Here is a 26,807-nt window from a genome sequence, read left to right on the forward strand (position 1 = left end):
AACTTATTTATATTTGATGTAAAAGTGAACACATTATTAATGAAATCGGAATCAACTCGAGCTAGCTTTTGGGAAGTTTTAAAAACTTTTAGATATTAATAGAATAATCCTAAGTAAATCACACGAAATAAATAAAATCTCTAAAAGTTAATTGAAAATAAGCAAATAAATTTATATAAAAAAGTTTCTTAATTTCAGAAAAAAAGGCATAAAGTAATAGAAAACGAACTTTCTACATATGTAGATAAAATAGTTACTAGCCAGAAAAATAGTTCTAAAAGAAACTTGGCGAAACAGGATGTGAAAGTAGAGTTTGTGATATTATAGTTACGTGTACGGAATATAATTGTGATGGCATCATTGCCTTTTCTTTAGCTGAAGATAAGACAATAGCATGCAGCCAGGAAAATTCATTCGTTTCCTTTGATTGGAAGATGTTAAAGAATTCAAGATTAATTTGAAGTTCTCCGCTTAATATGATGATAGTACTTTGCTAAGAAAGCTCTACATCTTAAAAAATTCATTATACGAACGTCAATTTTAGGAAATAGGACTTATAAGATTCATTGATAGTCAACCGCCTAGTCATGATCCTTTTTTCCCCATGACATGCAAACTTTCTTGAAAGTTGGATTTTGGAATAAATGTATTCCAAATTCCCAAAACAGAGTATTAATTCAATATTTTTTTAACACCTAGTTTTATTACCTACTAACCACTGTGCCCGGAGCTCATTGGTCCTATCTATAGGCATATAAACTAGCGAGAATAGTTTTCCCAAAACTATCTCCCATACTCTCCAATACAGTTATCCCATTGAACTCCTTGGCTATTGGTGTACAATAATCACGAAATATCAAACTTTGGCACTAATTTAGCATTTTTACTGAATCTATAATGTGATCCCCGATCGTCACCCGGGCAGGAATTCGGGCGATTAATAATATTCGAAAAGCGAATGTTTTATACACGTTTTCCCCTAATCAATTAAAACAAGAATTTGACAAAAAATTATATTCGTAATCACAAAATTACATACCAAATGCGATATAGTCAAGTCACTGTGTTTTTGATTTATCGCATTTACATGTTTATGAAAATATAGATGATCAACTCTGCTAAATTTGACTCAAAATTCGGGAGATGTCATAGAAAAGGTTATGCCCTAATACCAAGAAATATGTCGAAACTCCTCAATGATTGAAGTATTAGTAAATAGTTAGTTCTTATTAAAAATTGTTTTTTTGCAGAAAAATATTCGATTGACAATATTAATTTATTATTAAGATTATGCTTATTCCATAAGTTTAATTTATAAGTTGAATATTTAAAAAAACTTAGAGAATAGGGCCCTTTTTGGTTAAAGGAATGCCAATAAGGGTTGGTGTTGAGTCCAAATTTATTTAGTAAGACTGGAGTAATATCCATCCGGGTCGTAACACTTATTGTTATCACGTCTAACCTTATCTTTAAGCCATGGAGTAAGGGAAAAAATAGAAGAAATATCCCCCTACAGCTTTTTTGAACTTATTGTTTTAATAAATGCGTACCTATTTTGAAGCGAGATTTACTGGTAATGTGTAGTAATATCTGTAACTGCAATTCTTTGAAAATGTTCAATTTTTTTTGACAATTCACCATGGTTGTACTTAAAATTAAGGCATAATCAACAAAATGTAATTATTTTTGGTCGATTTCCCACCACGTTGTAGTGCTGAAATTTTTTTCTGTATCCTTAAAAAGTCATCCTTTTCACCATTTTTGATATCCATTCAAAATAACTGATTTTTGCCGAGTTTTTGGTTAATTGGCATGATTTTGGCGTACTTGGAGAAAAAATTCATTAATCTTTAGATTTTTCTCCGCCGTTTTATTCTGAAATATTCTGAATGTCCTGGAATTCAAATCAGTATGATTTTCTGGTTTAGATTTACACTAATTAAGTTTCTTTTAGTTATTGTAGGAATGATTTTCAGTGATTTGAAAGATAAATTTTTCAAGGTTTGGAGGAAAGAGAAGCTTTATGTCAATAACAGTAATCTTTTTTTCTGGAACTAAAAGATTATCACTGGCTTGGCGAATTACTAGTTTAGGTTACAAAAAAAAAAGAATTAATAAGATAAATTCGATATGTAATGTGATCATGATTTCTGGAACGTGTAAATGATGCATCTCAAGTTCGAATAAAATATAATTTTATTTTAATTTATTTCAAACATTTGTTAAAAAATGGCATTGATAATACTAATTAGAAACTATTTTGTAAATAATAGCTGCGTTTCTTTATTAACAGATATTCCTGAAGTTTTTCTAGTTATTTTAAATATCTCCCTCCCCTTTCATTGATGTGAGTTTAAGAAATGTTCCAAAATATTCTTATAATTTCAAATCAATAAATTGCCCTTTTTTTGTGTATTCTGTTTGCGTTACTTGTGTAAATTGTTGCAATAAAAAGTGAATTGTTAGAATAAGTAAAATCAATATGACAGCAGATATTTTTGCTTTTATTTACAGATTTCAAGAAAATCCCCGTGCAGCAGTTCTATAAAAAGAAAATAAAGTCACAAAAATATAAGGGCAGGAACTCTCGCACAAAAATGATATTTCTATCTAATAATAATAATCTATCATAATGATAAAAATAATTATAATTTTAAACTGAAAACTTTCAAAGTTTTAATTTAATAACTGAATTCACTTCATTTAATTTTCAACAAATAAAAAAATGTGAGCTGTTTTAAATTTCGATTGTTTATAAATTTTGCTATTTATAGTACTAGACATTTTTATGACCACTTTATTAAATTCTTATATAAAGTTTTCTAATGTAAAGAAAAAAAACAATGTTAAAATTAAAGGTCACACATTCCTACACAATTTCTCAAATATGAAATCAAGAATATGACCAATGGCGCACAATATAAGAGATTGACGAAGTTTTCTAAACTAGGTGAAATTCCAATTTTGATAATATATAAAATAACTACAAATGACCCCCACTCTATTATATAAGTATATCAAAAACTTCCGATATTAACTCTGCAGAGTTGAAAGAAATGGCTCCTATGTTGTTATAATGATAGAGACTTAAAATAAACAGTGTGGTTCTGCTGTGTCAACATCAGAAGCTCTCTCCCAATCGCTTCTTTCATGACGATGTTTAAAACAAGAATGTGTCTTTTTTTAATAACTTTTGTTTCAGTTAACGGAAGACAAAATCTCATTATTTACAAAGAAATCTACATTCGATGATATACCACTAATAATAATAAAAAAGCATTATCCTTGTTCCGACTAGATACGTCGAAAACTGACTAGTATGAGCAATATCAAATCTAATTTTTAACTCAAGTAACAAATAAAAGTAACTGCAGTGAATTAATATAAAAGCAAAAAATATTCACTATTTTTGTAGAATATCTAAATGCAAATTCAATCTTCCAATTTATGCAAGCAAAAGTTTAATACTTACAATTCATCATCATCATCATGTTTCTCAGGGCTACATAAATGACAAAGAAAATAGTTAAAATGAAAGAAATCCTGAAACTAAAAAGATAATAGATAAAATATGATAAGAAATATTACAAGAGATATTTAAGGTACTAGTATTTCACAAGAATTTCTGGCCATTACATAAAATATCAGAAATTGCCTTTAACTAGCATAAAGAAGCGTTCACACGAGGCCAATTATTGCGCTCAATAGAAGATCAGGCCTACTTCAAGACGATCACGTGATCACGTGGAACAATGGCAGATAGTTGTCTCATAGGGACAGCTATTTGCCATTATTCCATTGCGGTCACGTTATCTTTTAGAACTGTTTTAATCATATTCTTTAACAACTTATTTTGATCAAAATGAAACAAAAATGTAACCTCCATGAGCACATTATGAATTTGTGGGGAAAATTAGCTTATATAACACGTTTCCATCACGTTGATCAAAACTCAAAATGAAAGATTAAATCAACTCTTATTGCAAATTAAACCTAAAAAAAGTATCATCTCCAGCATGTGTTTTTATGAAATGGAATATATTTTCTAAAAATAATAAATAAATATTTAAATACGAGGAAAAATTTTCTATTGCATTTTAAAATAGTTGTATCATTCATTCAATAATTCAATTTTATTTAAGATATGCATAGTTTAATATATACAGGATATCCGTTCTAATCAGGGTTTCAACAGCTAGTTTCTAAAACTTTATTAACTGACGTATATATGTAATAAAAATGATATAAATCAAATAAACAATTAAATTTTACATAGTTTGAATCAAAAAAGTATTCTGACGAATGACAAAATTTAAATTTTTATACAGATTCTCTGTTCTCTTTTTTACAGAACCTCTCACGGTCACATAATCTTCATCATTTCTCAATTTCAACGAACAGGATATATGCTTCCATATTTTAATTCTTTCCAGTAGAATTGGGCAGTAATGTAGATGTTGATACATATGTGATACATGATGCATTTCATATTTCTGAGTCAAACGTGGTACAAAAATCATATGATGTAGCAAATCGAAAAAAAATAATGGTGTTCCAAAAGAACTACAAAACTAATTTAAAAATATTGCAGTATAATTATGGTATAAATATAATTGACAAAATATAAGAAATATAATCATACAAAACAAAACTTCTTGAGGAAATTGAATTAAAAGTAAAAAACGGAATACATTTTTTTCCGCATCCTTTTCCGCAAACGAAGAAAGCATTATTTTAGCATAAATTCGGCTCGGATTAAAATAACATTTCTTAATACAATTTAAAATATATAGAAAAAAATAGAAATAGAATCTGCAATCTTTGAAATTTACATAATCTGTTTGTTTTATTTGATAGGTTATATAATATAGTAACGTACGTTTATGTATATTGACCTGAAAATGATGTGTTTAAATAAATATTGTTTTCACTTTTTTTCTTTTCTTTTACTATTTATCTATTTTAAAAAGTTTTCTGTTAAAAAAAATTCATCGTATTATAAACTCATGCATTTTTGTATTTTCAATTCCGGGTTTAGTTTAGTGCTATATTAACTTTCAGTTTCAAAGAAAAAAGACGAGGATTATTCTATGATGGACCTCATAATTTTCTTAAAACTCGAAGACGAGAACGGTTCTTGTTTTTCAGGCTTTCATATCACACCCGAATATATCATTACGCAAAATCTGGAGCGGTTCAGGCCCACAGGTACAACTGATATCTAGCAGAATAGAATTTCAAGCCTAAAAATTTCGATTACTGAGCCGAAATTTTACCTTTAGGCCTCTACGATGCATCTTAATTTCCTCGACATGAATTCTATACATAAATTTAATTGTTTTTTCAAACGTTATGTAACACTTGAGTTTAATCATTGAAAGTATATCACTCATTTTATTTGAATATGTTAAATTTATTTCACAAAATTCGTAATTTTGTGTTTTCTGGAAAAATAGGCTTGTCTACTTTCCGTGAGTCTGATAATCCTGAATTCATAAATCAGAAATAAACTAGATTTTTTTAGATTACTAGCATGTATAATTTGCTGGAATTTTTTATTCAATACTTATTATAAACGAAATCATTTAAAAAAATAATGATATTTACCGTCAGAGACATTTTGAGCTACAGGCAAAAGAAGAGAAAAAGAAATACCAATATTAATGACAGATAATACACAATTATAATTATAGTTAAAAGCGAATATGCACTGAGGTGACAAAGTCATGAAATAGCACTATATAAATATACAGATAGCAGTAGTACAGCGTTCAAAATGTATAAATTGCCAGTGAATTAGCAGGGTTTCACTTGTATTTGATTTATGTGAAATGACTTTTGACATGATTATGGCTGCCTGGTTGAAAATTTACAGACTTTGAACTCAGAACAATAGTGGGAGTTAGAAGTATTGGAAGCATCAATGTGGGCCATAGACGGACGTTTCCGTCGGGAGAGTGCGGCGAAATTTGGCTGAAATGGACTATGGCAGCTGAAGATCGACTTGAGTGATTTTATCAACAGTACGGTGTCGCCTGCAGTGCCCCTGGACTAATGGAAAATCGTGGCTTTTTCAGATGAGTTACAATAAGAGTAAGAGCTGGTGGGAGTTGTTGATAGGGTTCGAGTGCGGCACAGACTCCACAAAACCCAAATTGTCAACTCGGTACTTTGCAATCTTGTAAAGACTACACAATAGCATGGGATCTTTTACGTTGAATGGATTGAATCTTTTGGTCCAGTGATTAAAAATATATATATTCAACTACCTGGAGACCACTTCACGGACTTCATGACAACAATGGAATTGCATTGAAAGGCAATGTTCCAAGTCACCGGGCCACATCTGTTCGAGATTCATTTCAAGAACATTCTGGACAATTTAGGGGCTATTTAGATAGCTCAACACGAGTTCTATCGAACATTTATGGGACATAATCGGAAGGTCAGTTCTTACACAAAGTCCTCCAACGACAACACTTCCGCAATTCTGGTCGTCTGTAGAGGCAGTCTGGTTCAATATTTTTACAGAGGACTTCCAACGACTTGTTGAATTCATGTTAAGTATCAATGCTGCACTTCGCTGGGCAAAAGGAGGTCTCAAGTTATTAGGAGGTATTCCATGAATGTTGTCACCTCAGTGTATATCAAATCACATAAAGTCATCAAACACATTTATCAAACAATTATTTTTATGCTTGTGTTTTGGTCCATCGAATTAAAGTTATGTGGTATTGTATGTTTATGTTATGATATTGTATGATTTTGTTGTGATATGCTGGAAAATCGTTTTAAGAATAATCCAGATATAACTAAGAATTTTCCTATCGTGATAATTTTTTCATGAATACCTATTGTATATTTAAGTTATATGCTGCATTATACATTTTTACACAATTCTATATTATAAAAAGTAAATATTTGGGAAAGAAAAATAACATCAACTCTGAAATGGAATAACAATTGTTAATAATAACATATGAGCACTGGATCTGCGTAAGAATCCAATATAGAAATAACGTATAATACTATTTCCACATGATGAACGTAAGATTATTTTATTAAATTGATCTAATTAAAATAATTTCCTAACCTACGTATCATATTTAATTGTTTCATTATATTTGGTAATGCATTATACTTTAGGGCAAAGAATTAATTAACTTTTTTATTTTAATATGCGTAGCAACAATTATTAATACTACTTAAATATTTTTCTAAAACATCTCATATGAAAGAAATGTTTCATATACCTTTTTTCAAGAATAATATAAATAGGGTGTAAACCCGAACTTCTGAATCAATCAAGCCTATCACATTCTATTTTTATCTTAAATGACTTTATAATATTATGTGGTAAACTTCTCAAAAAAAAAAAACAACAACAGAGGCCTTATGCCTTTGATCATGATTTCATTAATTAAAGATATCAGGTGTATCTGAATTTTAATCAAACATAGCACTAATTTGATATACAATGTGTTCCAACAAATGGAGCAGTCTTTCGTCTCCCTAACTATTGCGACTAGGCATACACTTATAGATATAAATTTTCGTTAAATAAAGTGAAAAATTGCATGAAAACACTTCGACTTTTATGGAAATTAATAGTAATGCAACAATAGCCTTATAGTCTAAAAGTGTCAATTAACAAAATATTTCTTTTCAGTTCATCTGTATATTGAAAATCTCACGTTTCTATCCACAAAATATCAGAAATGTGCTTATTTTTAAATTTAAAGAGAACGAAAACTTTTAACTTAATAAAACAAATTTAACCAAACAGAAAAACAAAAAAAATCAATATTGAAAATATGCACAATGCAATATTGAAAAAATATATTAATTCATTATTATGAATTATTTGTTATATTTATTAATTTAAAATATATATTTATTAATTATTTGTTATATTTATTAATTTAAAATATATATTTATTAATTATTTGCTATATTTATTAATTTAAAATATATATTTATTAATTATGTGTTATATTTATTAATTTAAAATATATATTTATTAATTTAAAATATATATTTATTAATTATTTGTTATATTTATTAATTTAAAATATATATTTATTAATTATTTGTTATATTTATTATTATATTCTTTTCTGAATTGAAGATAATAATACATATTTATTAATTATTAAAAAAATATTACCCATCCACATAGTATCTAAATAATGCAAAAAATGTTGAGTTTATAGATATGAAACATAACAGCAAAATCTTCACTGAAATGCATTCTAATGACTAATTTTAAATTTTGATACAATGATAAACACTTACTGGAGGCAATTCCTTCGACTAAGAAAAACAAAGAGAAAATTATGCATCAAATAATGATGAATGTGAATAAAATCATAATAATTATGAGAAATGAATTTTATATGCAGCATATAAAAGTGAAGCAGGACAAAAAAAAATGCTTAAATTTAATAGAATCTAGAAATGGAAGAGGAATTTAAATATCTATATTTAAATTTTTGTGATAAGTAAAAATTTTACATTTGCTACTAAAGAATAATAGTGTGGACTATTTTCCATTGTATAAATTTAAACAATTCCTTGTACAGGACATTAGTCAATACATTATACATTTACTTCTTAAACAAATTTTTATTTTGCTATAAATCACAAAATAATTAGTCATTATTATTTTTTTAAAAATAAGTGCAATCAACTACTTTGCATAACTATATATTTTCTACTGAGTCAGGGATTCAGTTATTTTAATTTTTCAGTACTGTGGAAAATTTAAAGGATGTATTTTAAATAAAAGAAATTATTATGGTATGATATGTGCTTCCATGCTATACAGGACGTATCTTATTCTCCAGAAGAAAAAAAAACACACAAACAAGGAATGATATTAATTCTAGTGTCAGCCTTCTTCACAATTATTTGCAAAAAGAAAATTAACAAAAGATTAAAAAATATAGGCATCTTATAACCAACTTATAATTTTCTTACTTGTTGGAAGAAGAACTAACATACACAATATATAGTTAATTTTTTATGAACAGTTAATTTTTTTTACTTTTTGTGTAGGAAACTTAAAAACTTCCATAGGTTTTAAACAAGATGTATAAGAAGTATCATAATTACATCAAAATTTATATAAAATCATTTCACAATGATATTTACCCTTTTAACGATCAACAATATTTGGTCATATATTAGTTATTTGGTTTTCTACATATCTGCTTGAGTATTCATTTGAAATTTCGAATATATTTTAGATTATGCTTATAATATCTATTTATTTGTATACTTACTTGCTTGAGTATCATAAACGCCTTTTGTAAAAATTGAAATATTAAAAAAAAAAAGAAAAAAAAAAAAAGAGAATTTGAGCCACATATTTTACTTAACTGCTTGCGTTTTTCCGAACTGAAATCAAACCATGAATACTTTTTCGTATTCTTTATGTGATTTTCATTTGGAATTTATAACTATTTTCCTTTATGACTAAATTATTAATTTTACTCCAGTAGTTTAATAATAAAATCTTTCTCCTTATTTTCTAATTTTAAAAATTTTCATTTATGGACTGAGTATTATATAGCAAATTACATATTAAAACTGACCTTTTTTAATATTGTATTTTAACCTTTGTCTTTTAAAAATAACGGTTTTTTTTAAAAAAATTAATTTTATTCGTGATATTTTATCTAGCCTTGATTGTGTTTTTTAAAATTGCGAGATAAACATTTCATCGCATATATGGTTTAAATTGTATGATAATTTTTCCGTCATAGTTATTTAAATATTAATTAAAATTTTAATTATTAAGTCAGATACAATTACAGCGCAAGTTAAATTATAAAGTCAGATACATGAATGCTGCATAAAAATTTACTTACCTCCCATACCAGTATCTAAATAACATCAAATGTATGAGTTTTGAAAATCTTTTTCATAGAATCAGAGTTTTTAAAGATCAGTTAAATAACTCTTAATTTAGGAAATTGATTATCATGTAAAAATAAAAAATATCCATAAATTTGAATAAAAAGATTTAGAGAACAAAAACTAAAAAAGAATTTCCTATTCTTCCATTTAAAGTGTTAGTATTGAAAAAAATATAAAGCCTTTTGATAGCGTTAGTGATCAGAAGACTATAATAAAGAAGCAAGGACTTAAATTAACTTGAAAATGTCAATATATTAATGAAATAATGAGACTGTACCTTCTAGAAAACTTCCGACTGCAAAAGGAAAAGAAAATATATTAACAATGGATTATTACATATTAAATTTATTAAATATAATAACAATAATGTTAACCTAAATATATTTACAACGGAAAATATATTAACGGACAAAAGATACATTTAACTACCGGTCTTTTTTGGAAATTTAATATTTATTTCACGAACAGGCTTTGATGTTCATAGAAGTGCAAAGCATTTCTTTACATTATTTAAATAAATTTTTTACATTCTTTAAATAATTTTTTTATTTAAACAAATATAAATGTTTAATCAAGCGTTTACTTATGTTATTTTTACTTAGGTTATGTTACTTATGTTATTTATGTTATTTTTACTTATGTTATGTTACTTATGTTATTTATGTTATTTTTACTTATGTTATTTTTTCGATTGCGAAACTAAGTATTAATAAAATGCGATAAGTTTGCCTCATTGATGACAATTATAAAGAAGATGTTATTATATTATATAGGTTATTCTCCATTTCGAACTTATATATTTTCAAAAACACATTTTTCTACGAAGATTTATTATATGGTGATATTTTTTATTTCATTTGTAATATTACATAATGAAATATTTCCTCGCACGTGCTTTAAACTCACAGTTTTATGATGTGATATCTATCATTTGCTTTTTCCTTTGCTTTGTACTAACTATTATAATTCATCTATTTCTCTTATATTCTGTGTAAGAAATTTTTATTTTTAATAAAATTCTTCTTCAAATTTAGCAATTTAATTTTATAAAGTTTAATCTTTACAATATTTAATACTTTTAAATAATAGTTTTTATATTTTCAAAGCAGTGTTTTTAGAAATTTATTTTCATTTTAAATTTATTTCAATTGTTTTTATAAGGCTTAATGTTATTTTTTCGTTTTGTATGTATGACCATGAGGATAATTTGAAACTTTTTTCATGTGACCATGTTCATGTGACTATGTATTTGTTCATATTCAATATATTTTATATAAAAATACTTTATCTTGAAGACGTGCTTCGAAATAGATAAGTTATTCTACCATAAATTTCAACTTCCATAAAATTTATATTTTTCAGTTTTGTGAAGGAGAAAGGTACATTTTTAAATAATGATACATTCTGTATTAAGAGATTAATAGTCGGGATAGCTAATATTTCTGGAAGATCAAGCTAGTTTTGGAAAGATGGTTAATTTTTTTCAAGCTAATTATCTTGGTGCAGGCTGGTTACATGTAGATTATAGATGGCAAAGGATATAAATTCCGCAAAATAAAATAAAAAAATACGGAGTCTAATTGCTGTTTAAATATCTTATATAGAGGGAAGGATTGCACTTGAAAAAATTATTCAGAGGCAGAGGAACATAATACTGATTATTAGATAAATTTCATATTAAATGCCATTCATTTCTGAAATAATATTTTATCACTGAAATATTAATGAAATTTTGCTTATTCCTATTTGCATTAGATTAGTGACACTTTGTCGTTCCGATAATGCCCCATTCTCTCCTGTTAGTTATTAACATTATCTTTAATATCATTACCTCCTACGGAAATTCATCTTTTAAGACCTTCCAATATTTGTAAATAAATTTTATAATTCCGGTCATTAGTTTGGGCTGCAGATACTTCCAAGCGGAAAGAAATACTTTAGGCGAATTGTTTTGAAATGTATTTTGAGACGACATTCTGGACAAAAATAACTTTTAAAAATGTTAAATACACAAATTTGTCTCACAAATGATTTTACTACAATCGAAAGAAAATAAATTCTGTGTTACGCTTATAATATATGTGTGAAATATTTATTTCGATCCAAACTATTATAAAATTAGGAAGCATTTCTGGAGTGCCCAGATACTCTTAAATGTGCTTGTAAAAATCCAAATGAAACACTCTGTTTTAAAAAAAAATATAGTATGTTGTGAAAGGAATATAAATACAATTAGACTGTTGTAACCAACCACTCTTCAAATGCAATTTAGACATTATTAACTGTCTTCCCTCTTCAGAATGTGACGAAATCAGGATGCTCTGTCATCCCATCCGGGTTTCTTAGAACAGCGATGCATTTTCACACACTCTCTGTCCTTTCACTTCGAACCGGTACCCAAATAACGTATTTAGCTGGATCACAGTTAGGAGGCTTTAATTTTGATATGCCTTATTATTGAAAATAAATTTATTGTGGGTTAATTAGTCCTTCTGGCCGAAAAGCAATTTTTATTATCAAAATACTATAACATGGTAACCCGTAACAAAACATTTGTAGAACTATGTCATTATTGTTTAATTATTAACTTTTTATATTTTGAATACTTAAAAACATCATTTTAATCAAATGCCTATATTTTCGTTCTTTGATCCCCTTTCCTGATGGTAGTCACAAGAATATAAAAAGTGAAGCTCTAATTGCAGAATAAAAATTATTTTATCTGCAAAAATAAATTATTTTAAGCATTAATGAAATTATGTGTATTAATTAAGGAAGGTTAATTATAAAATAAATTATTTGCATCGATTAAGCAACTATTATGATCCCTTCTTCGACTATTTTCTTCTAAATTTATGCAATTATGCAAAAATGCAATTAATATGTTACTGATAAATCATTACCCGATATAACTTATTTTCATATTTATTATCATTAGATTATTAATTGGTAAAATTGTTAATTGTATAGATTAATTATAACTAAATACATTATAAATTTGTAAAATTAATTTTATAAATTAATTATAATTTAAATACAAAATTAATTTATAAAATTATTAATTTTATAAATTAATTTCAATTTAAAGTTATTAATTTATATTTAAAAAAATATAATAATTTTTAATATAATTAATTTCAATTTAAAGTTATTAATTTATATTTAAAAAAATATAATAATTTTTAATATAATTAATTTAATGTAAAGGGTTTAATAAAAAAAAATTTATCATTCATTAAAAATGAAGCATACATACGGTCTTTCAAAGTTTCTGAAAAATAAAGAAGGTCAACATTGAATAATAAGAATATTTATTTAAAATATTGCTGCAGCATTTTAAAAGTAAATACAATGAGATACTTTGAAAATTTTAAAAGTTCTATTCACTAGTTAAGATCAATTAATTATTTCTATTTGCTCAAATCATATAATATTGCCATTTCTTTACATTAAAAAATAATATTTTTTTTTTAGATTAGCAATTTAAATAATTTAAGACATGGTTCGAAATAAAAAAAAAAATATTGTACCATTTCCAACTGAAAAATTAAATAGAAAATAAATTAGTAGTCACAATAAATGAAAGAAAGAAACATATTGCACAACAAACATTTCCTTTTTTAAAAATCTACATTCATTTTTAAATAGAACTGTAAACTCAGCAAGGAAGCTGTAAAAAAATTTCTTTTATTTTTTGTGAAGTCGAATAGTTTAAAAGGAAATATGTATTTGCCTATTATGGAAAGTAACATAAAAGATATTTTTAACATTTATGATTATAATTTTAAATTTCATATTCTGCTTTCAGCAGAACATTTATTTCTGTGATGGGTAATCAATTTATGATAATTTAGAATGGTAATTTTTATATAATTTTATAAAGTTCGCATGCTAGTATACTATAAGAAATATGTTAGCACGCGATTTATTTATTGACATTAAGAACAGTGTCATGGAAAGAAAAATAGGATTATAAACCAGCATTAACACTTCTAATAATTAAAAATTTTAAAGAAAATTTCCTTCTAAATATTTATTTTATTTTTTATTATTAGTTTTCCACCAAATATTTAATTCATTTTTATTACATTCATCTCAACCGCTGTTTCTTTATAAAAAACAAATAATTAAAACTTTAGTAAACTAAATCGCAAAAACTTAATAAAAGAAATCCTGTCAAATATTCCCATTTGTTAAAAGAGCCGAAGCAATTATTAAACAATTTATTTATTTATTGCAGAAAATATTTATTTTAAAATGTAAAAGAAATTTAGTTCGATTTGATTCAAAGTTCAATAAATTTTGTCATTTCATCTATTTATTAGTTAAATTGAATTAGATTAATTTCCGTTTTCAGAAATCTTAGGGTTATTTGGATGTTACTTATTATATAAGACAAGGGATAAATAATAAAGATACTCCAGCAATTCTCTCTTTCTCAAAACTTCCCTTCAACAGATGATGATTTGACACGGATAAAGCAAGTTCATAAAGCAGAAGTATTCCGCTTTATATTCAGAAAAGTTCTAAAGGAAGCTTCGGTTCCTGATTAATTACGAGTAGAGTTTAGAATATAATGTTTCCTTGAGCGGAAAGTATTTGTGAAGGATTAATTTCCACTTGTTGCTGAAGAGTTTTTATTTGATTATTAATCCTTATATTACAAATACTTACTTACGGCTGCACCGCAATCAATATGCCTCGAAAAATGTATGATATCCATGTTATATTCTTGATATTTATAAGTACATTGATTTTTATACTAGTTAGATGGGACATAGTTTAGAAAAAATCAAGAACAAACAAAGTAAGGTCACTTCCGAAAGAAATATTATCGATTATTTATAAAACGTTTCACAATTTCTTGTGTTGTTAAGCTTTATATTGTTTTAATGTTTACATTTTATGAGGATTCGTATGACTAGAATGATATGTTATATTTTCTAAGACATATATGAATGGAAGGAACGCAGTTTAGGCTCCGTAAATGAAATAGAACTATGGTGCAATATATTATTTTAATGAGAAGAAATTTAAATCTCTTGAATCAGAAAGTTAAATTTAAAGGCTGAATCAAAACCTCACTTCTTGTTTGAAGTTTAGTGCATGAAGAAGATGAGAATTAAAAATCTTTTAAGTGAGTTGGAATACGTTAAATAAACGTGTTGGAAACTTGCGATTTTGAAAAAAAAATCCTTATAAGGAAAATTGTCTTACCTTTTATATGTTTATGTTTGTTTATGCCATTAATATTGCTACGAAAGATTCATACTTTTTATTTCCCATACCAACCTTATCGTAAAGATGTAAAGATAATGAATCAGAAGTTTAAACATATATATATATATATATATATATATATATGTGTGTGTGTGTGTGTGTGTGTGTTATTAAAACGTTGACTCTGTGGAACTTGATAATAAACGTTAAAAAATACATTTTTCTGCAGCTCCCATGAAGTAAATGTTATAATGTTATGTTATTAATATAATGTTTTTCGTACATTCGTCTATGTACACAAAAAGTTTACAATTCTAGTTACAAAATCTGCAGATATTTTCTTATTTTAAAATTTTGAGGAATTTATCGAAAAATTAGTTGAAAATATTTATTATATCCATATTTCTATATAAACACTATAATATTGAACACTATAATATCGAAATAAAGAAATTAAATATTTAAAATATCTTAGAGAATCAGGGGAAGGAATACATAGAAAGAAAAGAAAATTCCTTGCTTGCATTTACGTGAGTGATATTAAACTTTACAAAAGATTGAATATTAAATTTCTTTTTTTGAGAAGAGATATGTAATTAGAATAAACGGACATGTCCTTAATCGAGGTAAAAAAATTGATTTTCATCACTATCGCTTAAAAATACATTCTCTGTACAAGAGACTGATTGATCATTAGCAACAATCTTCTAAATGTGTGGTTTGACATTAGAAACTCTTGCTTGATTTCATTTTGTTCAATAATACGCTGAATGGAGATTTATATGTTCATTTAGTTTAAAATTCATTGCGTTTGAACTCTTTGACCTTTGGTTCGTACTTCACAAATGTAGTCACTAGTACATAGTGCTAATATTCATGATACTTCAGCTATAAGACAGTGATTGGATGCTGAATTCTTTGATAGGTGGGTTTGTTTACGAAGACCAGCTATATTACTTTTTAACCAGACTTGATACTTGTTGACTCTTATTTATAAAACTTATTATGTTCTACTATCTATAACTTGTTTTTTGCAGATATAACAGATCTTTACTGACGAATTCAAGAATTTTGCATTGATGGCATAAGTAAAGCATGTATTGTTAGAAAAAATGCAACTTCATATTGGCTCCAAAAGCTTTTATTTTGATGAATTATTTTTTATGAATTTCAATTAATATATAGTTGACTACCTTTCATAATTTAATGAAAGTTAATAAATTTATCATTATTTTATTTATTATGAATTTATCATTGTCCTTTTAATATATTTTGTGATATTTGTAATATCCCTGAAAGAAGATAACTCAATAGATGAATGTCACACATCATAAAAGTTTAATAATTTGTTAGAGAGTGCAATGCTGTATAGCTCTTTTTTCGAACTAAACGCTTACACCAGCTGCATATAAATCCATTGAATAGTCACGTTTAAATTTTTTATTTTCAAAACAGGGGAAAATTGAATTGAATTGTATAGTGTCAAAATAGGAAATAATATATTTGACATTTTGTTTATATATTTACAAAATAAATTTATATTGATATTTCTTTGATTATTTTTCATTTTTCACTTTATTTCTATGAAAAACTTGCTATTATTTTTCTGAATGAATCAATGAATCCTTTGAATAACTAATAATTACAAATTTGTTAAACAAAATAGAAACAAATAAATAAAAATAACATGAGTAAAAAATTATTAACTTACGTTCTACCAATGATCTCACTGTTTGCAAAATGCAAATACAAAATGTGTTAGAAACATAATACTATGAAACAAAGACTATTTAAAAATAATAAAGAATAATTTTTCCCAAATAATTTTTTTATTTCTCAAAATTATAAATATTAAAGAAATTTTCCAATCAGAGTTCCAACTACGACTAGTTTCACATTTAGATGGGCATCAATACTTTGTTTTTAACTATAATCTGCTTTTCAGGTCGCCACTTTGTTGTGCATATAACCTGTATATTTAAAATCCGTGTAATAAATGCTCTTCTTTAATCATGATTAATGGCAACATTTTTATTCAAAAGAGAATGTAATAAAACTGAATAATGTAATGTAAGTCTTAAAATAATTTAGATAATCACAATTTCATAAAGGAGGCTTATTCATTTTTTAGCTAGTCTTTAGCTGAACTGAAAACTAAATAATGAAATTATTAAAACAAATGAGCATATATTATTTAAAAGATATATAGTGTGATTAACGATTTAATGTATAATTTATTACAAGCGTTAGAAATTCAAAATCATGCCAAACTCACATAGGAACAATTGCTGAAAATGACGTCTGGATGCGATAGATAGCTTTGCGTTTTGGATATAAAAGGTTATTATTTATATTTTCGATTGATTGCAGGATACACTCAACAGTTTACCAATGCTACGACAGTGGATATGTCACAAAACATCGCTATAGAAACTGAAAATGTTTTCGAAATGTTGGGCATTTTCAGAAGAATTCACCAATCTTTGCACAACTACTGTGAAACGTGCATATCTCCAGTTATATGAAATTTGAACACTTGACATGAAGCTAGAAGTAAAATGTAATCTACTTTCTACTTTATATCACATGAAGTAATATTTACTCTATGCCGTAATATATGCCAATACGTTCGAAGGAGATTTTTAAAGGCATATAATAGATTGAGGTCTACTCACATTTTGCATATATTATTATGATTTTCACTAGTAACAGCATTAACTGTGTTATCAAAGCAATTTTCTGGGCTGATTGCAAGAGTCTAAAAAATTTCATGCCTTTATAAAAACAAAATTTTTGCAATTTCTAAAACAACTGCAATTAAGCGTATTGCTCTTTTTTTTCAAATATTTTTAACCGAATGCCAAAAACTACTTGACTGTTCAATATATTATTCTAAGAACTGGAATCTTTATTTTGAGCGTTGAATTGCATACTACTTATAATTTCTGACAGACTTTTACAAACACTGTGCACCTAGGTAAAATTGTACCAGAATATCTAACTAATTGTCAATCGAAGTTCTTAAGAGTTCATATAAGGCATGTAATGTTCTCATGTTCGCACAAATTTTCATTTCCTGTATTTATCTTTAAACAATGAAACATGTTTTCTTCAAGTTATTTTTCAGATTTGAATTTTATTAATTTAAAGACCAAAATCCTTGTGATGGCGTTAAAAATCACCCAGAAAGTCTGTTCCAATTCTTTTATTTATTTTTTAAGCACATTAATTTTGCAAATGGAATTTATTTTTAAAAAAGAAGTTACATTTAGTTTGGAATAAACCAAAATAAATGAAATATCTACTTACAACTGTGATGAGCAGCTGTGGGAAAAAAAGACCAATCTATTTATCAAATTTAGTAAAAATTTAATATTTTTATATATAACAACATAAAAAAACTAAAATAAAATGCAACTGTTAGGGAAGAAAAGAACAAAAGATTATATAATTATTAGTATATCCAATTGAAGGATATTTCTATATATTGAGATAGTTTTAATTCTAATATTCTTCCAAAATGTGCGTTTTCCTGTGACTAATTTGCTTAAAACTATTAAACTATACTGATTGAATTCCGTTATGAATAAGTTTAAAAGGAATGGTTAAATGTAAACTCTAAATCACCAAAATATGTGTCTTGAGAATTTAATGAATGATTATTTGTATTTGCGTTTACATCTCTTTATGATATATTGAAATATAATAGTGCGAAATTACATAAACACCGCATAATTTAGAATGAGGTTCCACAATTCTATACTGAAAAATATTAACATTAATTTGATTTTCGAATATGTACCAAATAATAGCTAGCAACAGTACTTATGTAACTGATGATGCTGAATGACATGCAGGAAAGGAAAAACGAATTTCAATTCTTAAGTAAAAATATATTTTATCTATTATAAGAACTAAATCCTATATTTTACTATCAATGAAGCAATAAAATATTAAGCAGATAATTTATAACAAATAAATTTTTGACTAAACAAGATTTCATAATTATTATCATGTACTCTTTTACACTATCGAAACCGATTTCAAATATTATTCATGTTGGTTTGGAACTTAGGTGAACAATTTCTCCTGCACAAAGTATCAAGAACTTTATTGATCTCTGTGAGTTCGTATTTTCAAATTAAGGGTATTTAGAAAAATTAAAAAACAACAATCTTTTATTTCTTTTGAATTTTAAATCAAAGTATCATTTTTGAGAATATATCTTACCTCTTGCTGCATTACCGACTGTAAACATAAAAGAATATTATTTAAATATCAAAAACACTCGATTTCTATTTTTAAAACGTTTGTTAATAATTATTTTATAAGAATATCAAAGCATTATAATTTCTAAAATAGAACACTTACGATTATCATCAGCATCTGAGAAAAAGAAAATATATATAAAGTTTAATAATCCCACACAGAAAATAATTTTAACATTCATTTCTTTAAATTATATTGTAGATTGAAATTTACAGCCAGAATCATTACATTCTGATATCATTTTCAACATTTTCTTTCAAACTTTAGATGACAATAAACTTTAATAAGAATGAAAATTTTCTCTAGTTGTCTTACCGCTAACGATTTTTTCAGCTGAAAGTTAAAAACATGGTGTTAATATCAATTTAAAATTTTATATAAAAATAGAATACATTCTTTAAAAATATGCAGAGAACTTATGCAACTAAATTTTGATGTTGTAGAATAAGATCTGTATTGCATTGTATCTCATAGAAACTTATTCAAATATTTAGAAAACACAGATTATGGTTCCTGTAGGTGATTACGCATGACGCGTCTGGAATGAATGACTCATTTCCGTGAGTTTGAATTTCAGATAATCTTTTGCAAAGATATGTCTGTGAAATTCAATATTTTATTTGATTTTATCTCTTTTTACACAAATCTAATTTAATATAATGTTAATTCAAACTTCTTTCTTCACATAATTGTAAGTGGTCTGAGCTGAAAAATATAAATATATTCTCGAATATACAGTAATGCAACAGAAGCAGCTTAAAAGGAAACTAAATTCATATTACCAGTTAATATTTTTTTTTAGTAAGTGAATACGATTAGATAATATCCTAGCATATTATCTATTCGTATTGTCTCTATAAAGACAAAGGTTTCCATAAGATTCTGTAATTGCTTGTCAACATTCTATAATATTTTAGAAGAAATATTAATGTAATATTAATATTATAATATAATATTTTTAAATTTGGAAAGTTATAATAATAATAATACTGTATAATATGAAATTCTAATTAACATTAAAAATATATCCATCTGTTAAATTTTCAAAAAAAAAAATAATATCATATTAGTTTTGTTTCGTAAATATAATTTCAATAAGAAGTTGCATGGAAAATAACCTCCACGACAAAAATTGAAGTACAATGTCTTAAATGAAGAGAAAATTTGAAATTCATTAGAATTAAATTCCGAAAATGCTTTGTACAAATAAAGGCTAAATGTTCAAATCTAAATATTACTTACTTCCATCTATGGCAGCTGAAAAAATTAAATTGTTTCAGCACAGTTAAATTTTGCTTAACTACACAACAAGAATTTCTAATATATTCTATTCTATATTCTAAATTATATTCAATAGCTCTAATATATATATATATATATATATATATATATATATATATATATATATATATATATATATATATATATATATATATATATATATATATATATATATATATATATATATATATATATATATATATATATATATATATATATATATATGTGTGTGTGTGTGTGTGTGTGTGTGTGTGTGTGTGTGTGTGTGTATGTAATGATATTTTAAAATCTAATTTAAACTTAATTAATTTAATAATTTTCAGCTCAATTCGACCCATATTAACTTCATTCTAAAACATTCTCTTATTTCCTGATCCCATTACATTTTTTCTATTAAATCTCTGAAAAATGATTTCGTCAGTGATTCCCACGCTCCGAGTGTAGGGATAAAATATTGCTGCCTTAACCAATTCTTCTAAAAGATCCCAATGATTGATTCCCTTTCCTCTTGGTCGACGCGTGTAGGAAATCCCTATTAAAATCACAGAGTATATTTTCACAGGGATAAAATTTTCATTAGCTTCTCCTCATTTCGTTGTGCATCGTTCTGTGATGTGTTCGTCGCTTCTGCTTGTTCATAAAGCATGCCTCCCGGGATGGAAATAAAACGAAGTTAAAATTTGAACGTCTAATTTTGTCTTGGCTACGATTCTGCTTCAAAAATTGTGTTATATACATATATATACACACACAGGGTGTCCTCTAAGGTATGTAGTGTCTAATATTTACAGATATAGCGTCATAATCTAATTAAGGTGTGAACCTGTGCCATAAAAACTTCAAGAAACGAGAAAAAAAAACAAGTGAAATGCAAAGTTTATTGAGAACTTTCAATACAACAAATTTTCGAAATTTCGGCCATTCGAGAAAATGACATGATGAAGTCTGGAATAGAAGTTTGCAACTTCTTTCTTCATATCAAAATATCTGTTCTAATTTCTTTGAACTCGGTTTCAATTGCTTCTCTCAAGTCGTCCAATGTTGAGGGCTGTGGGAGATACACTGTGTATTGCTGACTTCCCCATAAAGAAAGTCACTCGGGTTTAGATCCGGCGAGTAAGGTGTCCACTCTATACTATTGTCTGTTCTCTTAATGAAATCCAACTATATCAGTATATCGTGAAAACGTTCCGCTAAGAGATCGAAGTTTCGCTGATTGCGGTGCGGTCTATCACCATCTTATATAAACTAATAGTCGCTTATTTTGTTTATGCCATGCAAGAATGAGATGACACTCATTCAATAGGTCAAAAAAAGCTTCACCAGTGATATTTTTGATAAAAATAATTGCTACAATAACGCTTCGGCAGATAAAACTGTGACCCTAAGTGGATGCAGTGGCCGAACTATTGCATGATGAAGATTTTCATTTGCCCTATTTTTGGAGGTGGAAATGCGCCCTGTCATTGAACCAGATCCGGTTAAAATCAATTTCGCCACATTCAACTTTAGTAATCATCCTGTCTGCAAATTCAAATTTCCTTAAACCGTTCAAATAGGTCAATGGTGATTGAATTGAATTTTGTAAGGGAACAGAGCCACATAAGAATTTGCATATTCAGTTACAGACGCGCTTTTCCTTTCATTGGTTGCCACAAATTTCCATAGTCACTTAGAGAAAATTCCATGTTGTGCAATCGTCATATACATCGTAATTTGGAATACAAACTGTCGGATTCGTAACTAACGTTCTTCGTGTAATTAGACTATGACGCTATATTCGGGATATGTTATATATCAAAATACTCGTCTTGATGTTTTCTGTTCGTATCTGTATATATTAGACACTGCATACCTTGTGGGACACCCCATATTATATATATATATATATATATATATATATATATATATTAAAGTTGTTATAGAAGACTAGCTCAGAATATGGGAAAACTCAGTACTATGCATCAAAATAATGTAAAAAAAAACACGTGATGATTAAGTATAAAACTCTTACCTCTTGCTACATTTCCAGCTTTAAAAAAAAACAAAATAAATTTGTAAAAGTACAGAGATAAACGTGATAAATAAGTAAGTGAATGAATAAGTGAATATGAACACAATATAAAAATCGTGATAAGAATGTCACAAATCATTTTTGTCGTGGCTGGTTCGTGAGTGCTTTGAATAAATAGGCAAATAGAAAACTTAACAAATTTATTGCAGATTCGTTCGAGTTACTCTACTCAGTAACTCCTTCTTCTCCAAGAGCAAAAACTCGAATGACATCACTCTTTTAATTACACTCGCGCTAGTTGTCTAGCGCCATCTATGAACGTTTATTTCCTAACGCTTCAAAATCCAATCACTACACTCCCAACGTAAGAGTAGTGTTTATATGAAAACATAAACATACCTCTGAATTAAAATTATGAATTGGTTTATAAAACGTATCTAATAACATCAAATTATCCAAATAAAAATAAACACAAATGCAAAGTTAACTCGAATGAATAACTGATTACTAACAAACATTTAAGAAAGCAATGAGGTAAAATAAGAAATGCACAATTGAATATAAATACCATCTTGATAATAAGAAACTCACTTATCAGTTAATATATACTTAATAATGTATATAATCACTTATCAACTAATAAACACAAATTTATAATGAATATAATCACTTTGTAAACATTAATACATAATTAAGAAAGGATTTCACTTGATAAACATTACTCAAATGATATTTCAAATATTACCAAAACTGCTGAATTAAAATTTATAACAAACACTAGAAAAGGTTATATTCCTGTAACTAATCCTATTTCAAATAGTTTTGCACATAATACTCTTAACCAAACTTGCGAATACCAATTATTCAACATATTAAGAAAATGATATACAAAAAAAACATTAAAACAAATATACATAATATCAAGCATAAATTATTATTATTTTATAGTCACTAATCCCATATTGATATATAAAACAGAAAAATGATATTAGTACTAAAAAAAAGGTTTTTCAGTCTATTTTGGTAATAAACATGACAGAGCATCAGCATGCGGCATTTTAGAACCAGGGCAATGTTTTAATATGTTGAATCTCTGCAAGGCAAATACCCATCTTTGTAGTCGAGATGACTGAGGAGCGCACTTGGTTAGATAAGGAAGGGGGTTATGATCGGTAAAAATGTGGATCTCAGATCCAAACACAAGGGTTTCAAACTATAGCAAATGCTTCCCGTTCGATAGTCGACCGAGATTGTTGGTTTTTGTTTAATTTTTGACTTGCATAAGCGATAGGGCACATTTTTCCCTCAACAGTCTGTGATAAACATGAGCCAATCCCGATTGACGAGGCATCACAATGAATCACAAAGGGTTTGCTCATATTCGGGGTGTGTAGAGTAGGAGCGTGTAACAATGCTGATTTTAATTTTTCAAAAGCAACACTATGCATTTCACACCACGGCAACACATCAGGGTTTCTTTTCTTTGTTAGTTCCGTTAATGGAAAGGCAATCTCGGCAAAATTCGCAATATAATCACGATAATAGTTGAACAGGCCAAGAGCACTACGTAGTTGTTTCTTGGTTTCAGGTACGGGCAAACGAGAGATCGTTTCTAACTCAGCTGGATCAGCTTGATGCTTTCCTGAGCCAATTATATGTCCCAGGCATGAAATTTCAGATTTTGCGAAAGCACACACTTCTATGGGTCTTAAAAGATGTATAATCCCGCGAATCTTCTTCCATTGGAAGCGAATAGTACCCCTTCAAAAGATCTAACACACTAATCACATTTGCCTGTCCTATGGAATATATTAATTCCGTTGCGTCTTCCATGGGGAAATCGTTAGTTTTAGTCGCTGCATTCAAAGCTCGATAATTCACGCACACCCTGATAGATCCATCCTTCTTGTTTACACAGACTATAGGATAAGCAATGTCAGCTGAGCTCTCTTCGATTAGATCTAGTTTTAGGAGTTCTTCGATTTGGGAGTCTATTTGAGGTTTCAGCGCTTCAGGAATTCTGTACACGTAAGGTTTTTCCTTTCTTTATCGTCCTCTAATTTTATCTTGTGATGACCAACCTTTGCAACTCTAACTTGTCCGGTAAATATTGAATGATGATTCCGCAATAAGTTCAGGATTTGACATTTCACTTCCTCAGAAAGATGTCGCAAATCCACTTGATCAAATATCTCTTTCCAGTAACATACATTTTTATAACTGGGGGATGAATAAACTTCTCCAAAGTCTGCATCATCTTCAAAGATCATGCCTACAGCATTAATTCTTGGATAGTATTTCCGAATTTTATTCGCATGACAATGCCGAATTTTTCCATCGCTCAGTTTTACTTTATATGAATGTGGAGGGCAATGCTCGATAACTTCTCCAGGACCAGTCCAACGGGCATACAATTTGTTCGATGAATCAGGTATTAATAAATAAACTTGGTCACCTGGCTTAAATTCCTTAGAAGCGGTTCGGCGGTTAAAATATTCTGCATATGCCTGCTATTTACCAGAAGCGATGAGAGATACTTCCTCTGCAGCTCTTTCTAAGTTTATTTTTTGCTCCTGTAAATAATCCACAACTGATTTCTCCATGTTTAACGGAATGGAAATATCACCACACCAGCTCGATTTTAGGACACTGAGAGGTCCTCGTGCTTCACGTCCATCCATCAACTTGAATGGTGAAACACCCGTCGTACAGTTAGGAACTTCCCTGTACGCAAAGAGCATATACGGAATGTATTTATCCCAATTACTCGGATCAGTTCTGATAATGTGATGGAGTGCATTTTTGAACACCCTATTATATCTTTCTATAAGGCCGTTCCCAGCTGGATGGTTAGGCGTCGTAAATCTGGGAGCACAACCTAATCTTTTCATGAATTCCTGGGTTAACTTAGAAATAAAGTTCGTTCCATTATCACTTGCAATAACATTGGGTATTCCAGTCCGCATGAATATCTCCAATAAAGCATCACACGTAGCTTTAGCCGTTAACGAACGAAGGGGGATAGCCTCCGGCCATCGAGAATGCTGGTCCATTAGACATAATACATACTTATGCTGACGAGCAGAAGGGGGTTCAATGGGTCCTATTAGGTCTATATTTACTATCTCAAATGGCAATTCCGGACGGAGAACAGGAGTAATAGGAATTTTATCAATCATTTTTTCCGGACTCCTCATCTGGCATTCTTTACAGGATTTACTAAAGTTTTTAATATCATGTGTCATATTTGGCCAATAAAAACTGTATTTAATTCTTTCACTAGTCTTTTTTAATCCCATATGGCATCCGAAAATTGATTCATGTGCTAATTTAAGAACTTGCTGTCTCTTATTTTTGAGCAAAACCAACTGACTCACTTTTTCGCCTAATATTTTATCCCGGTGGAATATTAATTCATCATTCATAAAAAAGTTTCCTTTTCCAAGCGATACATTTTTTCTTACTGACTGCAAAGTATCACATTTTCTTTGTTCTTCTTTCAACGCATTAATTTTGTTTTTCTTATCCAAAGAATCGCTTTCATTTCCACTCGGTTGTTCTTCGCTCTGACTAACTCCACAACAAATCATAAATTCATCAAAGCTCTCTTCCATCGGCGCCTCTAATCCAGACGAGTTCTGGGTGCGGCTGTGGTTTATGCTTTCTCCCAATAAGTTTAATATAGAGGGGGGGGGAGGATGAATTGCTCTTGAATTCTATCCCTGATAGCTGCAACTATCTCAATAGGCCTGGAAAATCCTTCGTTGTTTTTATCTTTTAATGATATTTGAAAACTCGAAAGAGTAGCGTTAATCCTTTCTCCAAATGCACTTTTTAAAATGATCTTTCCTTTTTCTTTTTGTTCACTTGACACATATTTAGAATTTAAAACTGGTTTCATAGCACCTGAGTCAACTAGGGTTTTCAGTTCTCTATTGTTCACACAAATATCTTACAATCCTTATTAGCCAAATTTCTCAACAATATTATCACGATATCTTTACGGTATTGTTTAGCTTTCCAAAACATCTTGATGTATCATACAATAGTATATTATGCTAATAGTGATACTTGGGAAATGATAAATTATTAACAATCGGTT

At 27.8% G+C, this 26,807-nt stretch overlaps 1 protein-coding gene across 1 annotated transcript; it reads right to left on the reverse strand.

The window, feature by feature from the left end:
* Positions 1 to 2,416: 2,416 nt before the first annotated feature.
* On the reverse strand, positions 2,417 to 23,150 carry LOC129962378 (uncharacterized). Its single transcript, XM_056076130.1, has 14 exons — positions 22,706 to 23,150; positions 20,653 to 20,667; positions 19,726 to 19,743; positions 19,513 to 19,527; positions 19,372 to 19,389; positions 18,451 to 18,465; positions 16,853 to 16,870; positions 10,199 to 10,216; positions 9,873 to 9,887; positions 8,296 to 8,313; positions 8,168 to 8,182; positions 5,608 to 5,625; positions 3,473 to 3,502; positions 2,417 to 2,542 (listed from the first exon to the last, which is right to left on the reverse strand). Coding segments are annotated over exons 1-14 (354 nt in total). The 5' UTR covers positions 22,845 to 23,150; the 3' UTR covers positions 2,417 to 2,540.
* Between the last annotated feature and the right edge of the window lie 3,657 nt (positions 23,151 to 26,807).

The sequence above is a fragment of the Argiope bruennichi genome, chromosome 2 (assembly GCF_947563725.1).
Source record: "Argiope bruennichi chromosome 2, qqArgBrue1.1, whole genome shotgun sequence".
In the NCBI taxonomy this organism is placed as follows: domain Eukaryota; kingdom Metazoa; phylum Arthropoda; class Arachnida; order Araneae; family Araneidae; genus Argiope; species Argiope bruennichi.